Source organism: Cariama cristata, unplaced genomic scaffold (genome assembly GCF_000690535.1).
Source record: "Cariama cristata isolate BGI_N322 unplaced genomic scaffold, ASM69053v1 scaffold34362, whole genome shotgun sequence".
Taxonomy (NCBI): Eukaryota; Metazoa; Chordata; class Aves; order Cariamiformes; family Cariamidae; genus Cariama; species Cariama cristata.
The window spans coordinates 8724-13479 of record NW_009602715.1 but is presented as its reverse complement, the minus strand read 5'-3'; the positions used below and the strand labels follow the sequence as shown (position 1 = coordinate 13479).

Sequence of the window (4756 nt, the reverse complement as noted above, 5' to 3'; positions counted from 1 at the left end):
CATTCCTATTCTCTCCTTCCTTGCTTTTCCCCCTCTCGCTTCCTTCCTCTTTTCCCCCTTCCAGGCACCCCAGCCAGCCTGCCATTAGCGAGTTTCACAGCCGTGCTCAAGCCTGCAGACACAGGGATTAGGTTATTTTTTCTTCTGAGCATTAGGCTACCATGCAAAGCTGAGAACCTGATACCCACCTCTGCTGTCGGATCCACAGCTCAGCTTGAATTCCAGCAAACAGAGCAGTAGCACCCTGTCACCTTGTGCCACAGATGGAAAAGGACATGTCTCCGTCCTTATACACACCTCAGAGCAGCTGCTTTGTCTCTGGCCACGGCACGGGCCACATCCTGATAACCACGAACAGCAAGAGGCAGCTGCCTCCGGAGCTGCTCGAGCGAAACACACAGCCCTATGACACAGACCTGTACAAAGACCTCGGACAGACACACAGACACGAGGTAGCTCCTCCGGTGTCCCCAGGCACACAGTGGGGCAGACCGTACCTCCTCTAAACCAGGAGACCAAGCTGACACGGAGAGGGTGCAGACAGCAAACACGGGGTGGGGGCTACGCACTTTAGCTGGGGGCTCTGATCTACAGCTGCAACCGTGGGGTCACTGCTCCGGTACTTACAGGTGGGCTCCCCGCCTGGGTAGCCCAGGTGGTTTCTGATGGCCTCCCATAAATCATAGTCTTCAAAATTGAAGGCAAATTCATCAAAGTCTTCATAGCCGAGTGAGTTGCGAATACAGGTGCTTATTGCTACCTCCGGGCTGCTGCCCCCTTCCGATTCCTTCGCTGCCTCCTCTCTCTCTCGAAGGGTGGTCATTTTGTCCTTGTGAAGGTCAGGGGTCAGGTGCCATGAGCCACTCGCCTTCAGAGGAGGGGCCGGGGTAGCCAGCCTGATGTGTGGAAAGCAAGCTGCACCCCTGGGGGGGCTTCACCGGGGCATGAAGGTGCCGGCTGCAGCAGATGCTGGGGACTGACGAGGTCCCGGGAAGGCTGGCTCCACCCGGGGATGCTTCGGTGTGGGGCTGCCCCACCAGCTCCTCCGGAGCAGGGTCCTTGCGGGGTCTCGTGCCAGATGCCCAGGGACGCAGCGCCCGTGGCCCAGGGACACAGCCAGGCTGTGCGTGCAGCACCGCTCCTCTCCCTCGCACCGCTCCTCTCCCTCGCTCCCCTCTGCTGTCTCCCTCCCTCTCCAGCCTGCAGAGCAACCTATTGAATTCTCCATGTCCTCCGGCCCGGAGCCTGCATTTCCATGACGTCTCTTCTGTCTGCCCTCACATTGCGCACAGGGGCAGTCCCCCTCCGAGGCGTTTCGGAGGGGGCAGCTGCCTCTCGGCCAGGAGAGCAGAGGAGAGGGGAGGCTCCACACCTCAGGTTTTCTGCGATGCCAGAGCTGGCGTGTCGCACAGAGGGCTGATTGCCGGGAAAGTGTGTCAGGAGAGGAGAGAGCTGGGTCTCAGGGAAACACAGCAAGCCCTGAACCAGAGAGGGCAGTGGGGCGGGTGGAGGAGCAAGCATCTGTGGGGTGGGTGTGAGTAGAGATGCTGGAAACATGGGGACCGGCGCTGTAGACATTGCAAAACTGACAGAGAGGAGCCAGGGCTAGAAAAGCAGGGGCTGGGGGACAGGGAGGTGAGGACCAGGTCCTGCAGTAGGCTGAAGACCATGCCTGGAGCTGCTAGGGAAGAGGGAAAAGCAAGGAGAAGTAAGGGACACGCGCACTAGTAACGTAGGTAGTGTTGCAAAGCCTCACTTTTCATGCCGTCCAAGTCTGCGGACGCCAGCATCTGGGCCTCGGCTTCGTCCGTGGGGACGCGCTGGTACGCTGCGCTCTCCAGCGTGGTCATGCTGCCGATGCACATCCTCTCCTTCAAGTCATAGGTAACTCGTTGTCCACCCGCCACCTGGCCCCAGGGCTTGCGCTTCTCCCACCCACGAGAGAGACGTTCCTGAGGCCCAGGGAGGCTGTAGGAACCAAAGAGACCGATGGTAGCAAACGAGGTGAATGAGGATGGGCAATGGCCCCTTAGAGGCTGAGGTCCCTTGGCCCAGCCCTGACCAACAAGTCCCTGAGAAGGAGCAGAGCCAGGAGTCACCTATCCCAAAACCTAAAGGTTGCCCCTTCTGCTCCTCCTCTCCCCCACCGCAGAGCAGGATTAGCTTGTGATCAGTGTTGGGGACCCACCTCTGAGTCAACGGCCTCACGGTCCCCTGACTCGGCCAAGCCTCCTGGGGCTTCCCAGCCTGCAGGTCAGCACGACGGTGCAAGTTAGCTGGGAGGAAGGGTACTCCGGCTGTGCAGCCCAGTGCCCCCAAACTCGCACTCTGGGGATCCCACGGACCCGAGGAGGTTGCAGAAGTCCCAGGGAGTGACTGTCCCACCAGAACGCACCCATGTGGCTCACAGCCCCTCTCTCTCTAGGGCCCACGTCCCCTCTGGCTCAGCAGGCAAGTTCTGCCTGTGCACAGCCTCTACCCCCAGGGACAGGGTCTGCACAGTGATTTGGAGCCAGGGAGAGCAGCAGGCAGCTCGGCACCGCTCGCCTACCTGCGGAGGGAGGCAGGGCCCTTGTCCTGCAGCAGGTCGGCGAAGCGTGGCACGGGGTACAGGATGCCACACTCCTCCTCCACGTGGAACTGCACGGGGGCCAGAGCGCTGCTGGACTCCTCCTCATCACTGCCAATGGTGAACTGCAGAGACGACAGTCCTGACAGCAACAGCCAGGGCAGGCAGCCTTCGCCCCCATCCCTGGCACGTAGATTCTCCCCGCGTCCCCACCTCCTAGAACGGGCCACATCAACTTCCCCCATGTGCCCCATGCCCTGGGATTGGCCATATTGAGCCCCTCCATATCGTATACACCCTAAGAACAGACACACTGATCTTCCCCCATGGGTCTTACACCCCCAAAATGGTCACACACACCCTCCCCAGCATCCCCCCCAAGCAATGGCTTATCTATAACTATCCTCCAGTGCCCATCTCTGCTAGGCAGGGACAAAACCACTCTTCCCGCAATGTTGCACAGCTACAACCTCCTCCCCCTGAGCAGCACACTCCCTTGACCATGCACCCTGGCACCCTCCTGGCATTGACTCTGCCTCCAGCTCCCCCCAGCCTCCGAGCCCCATCCAGGTAGGGATGCCCTAGCCTTGCCTTTGGTTTGCTTGAGGGCTCCAGCTTAGGAGATGCGTCCTTCCCACGAGCTTCGCCCTCAGACTCTAGAGAGATCTCTTTCTCCTGGGCCTCCTCTGCCTCAGATTCTCCTTCTTCCTCTTCTTCTTCTTCCTCTTCTTCCTCCTCTTCTCCCTCCTCCTCGTCCTCTTCCTGGATGGTGGGGGTCACCTCTGAGGGGGGTACTGAGGTTTTCTTCTTTTTCTTCCTCCTTTTTTTCCTCCTGCTGGCACGGGGGGGCCTCTTTTGGAACTTGAGGGCAGAAGGGAGGTGAGTGGAAAGGGGATGATGGATGTGGTGCGAGGTTTGGCGGTGGACTGAGAGAGAAAAAGAGAGTCAGGGGCAGGAAGAGGCTGGGAGGAACCTGCCAGGCGCCCCTCCAGGAAACAGCATGGTCTGGAGATCAAGGGCCAGGAAGGGCAAGGAGAGCCACCAGCCCGCAGGGACACAGCAAAGCTCTTTCAGGGATGCGGCAGGCTGTGTCCAGCCTGGGGTGACTTGGGAGGCAGCCCTCGTGCAGTGCCAAACCACCCCATCGCAGCTCCACTGCCCTGAGGAAGGCAGGACTCCTCTCCTGGTGTTGCCAAAAGCCATTTGTACGGCTACATAGAGCTGCAGTGACCTGCCAGAGGCACCATCCCCTTCCTAAACATGGGGAAATATTTCTCGCATTCTCAAACAAGCATGATTTGGGCCCTTTACAAACATTCTAGGGACATGGCTTAGTGGTGTTGGACTTGATGATCTTAAAGGTCTTTTCCAACCTAAATGATTCCATGATTTCTTTCCTGCATAGTGTTCTTTGAGTTAAACAGATGTGCCTTATTTATCCCCCAGGCTTTGACAGAAAGTTCCCCCTGCATACCCACAGGAACCACAGACCAAGCCTTTTAGTGCAGATGCAACCTAAGTGCACATCCCAGGTACTGGGAGGGCTTGTGTCTACCAGCCTCTGAAATGCAGGTTCAACTAGGAGGCCGTCTTTCAAAAACCAGGGTAAAAAACAGGGCAGAAGGACTTTTCTTTAAACTAATTTACAAAGAGAAATTCAGACAGGCTTGACCTAGGTGTCGTGGGAATTACAGACTGAGAAGAAATTAATGGCATTTCTGAGCCTTCACTCAAAAACAACGATAATGCACCAGGCAGGGAACAGGGTAAGCTCAGCATCTCCCGGCGAGAGAGAGGAAAGCCATTTCTGCCAGGTCTATCCGCAGGCACAAAGCCTCCCATAGACAGCCTGCAGGATGCACAGATCCTGGGGCTGCACCCGGAGTAGCTGAAATCACGGGGGCACCAGTCACTTCGCAAGGGGGCTTTGCTCAGCAGCTCTTCCTGAGGAATTGTTTCCAGCCTGTTTTGATTTGGTTCCTTCCCAGCTTTCCTGTGACATGGCAGCAAAATCTGTTTATAGTGAAAACTACCTTCAAAGGACATTTTCAATGGAAGCTGCAACCTTCTCCCTGGGAGAGCCAGGCAGGTTCATTGTTCTGCTGTCATGTTTCCTTTCCTTTGGTTTCTCAAGTCTTTTCTCCCTTGTTTCCCCCCTTGGGAACAGCAGGGATATTTCACACACCC

General features: G+C 57.4%; 1 protein-coding gene across 1 annotated transcript in view; it reads right to left on the bottom strand.

Moving 5' to 3' along the window:
- Positions 1-4756, bottom strand: part of SLC4A3 (solute carrier family 4 (anion exchanger), member 3) — a 27690-nt gene that overhangs the window by 19184 nt on the left and 3750 nt on the right. The window contains 3 exon segments of the mRNA XM_009694893.1: positions 1757-1968; positions 2552-2694; positions 3161-3495. Of these exon segments, the coding sequence (XP_009693195.1) occupies positions 1757-1968; positions 2552-2694; positions 3161-3495 (690 nt within the window).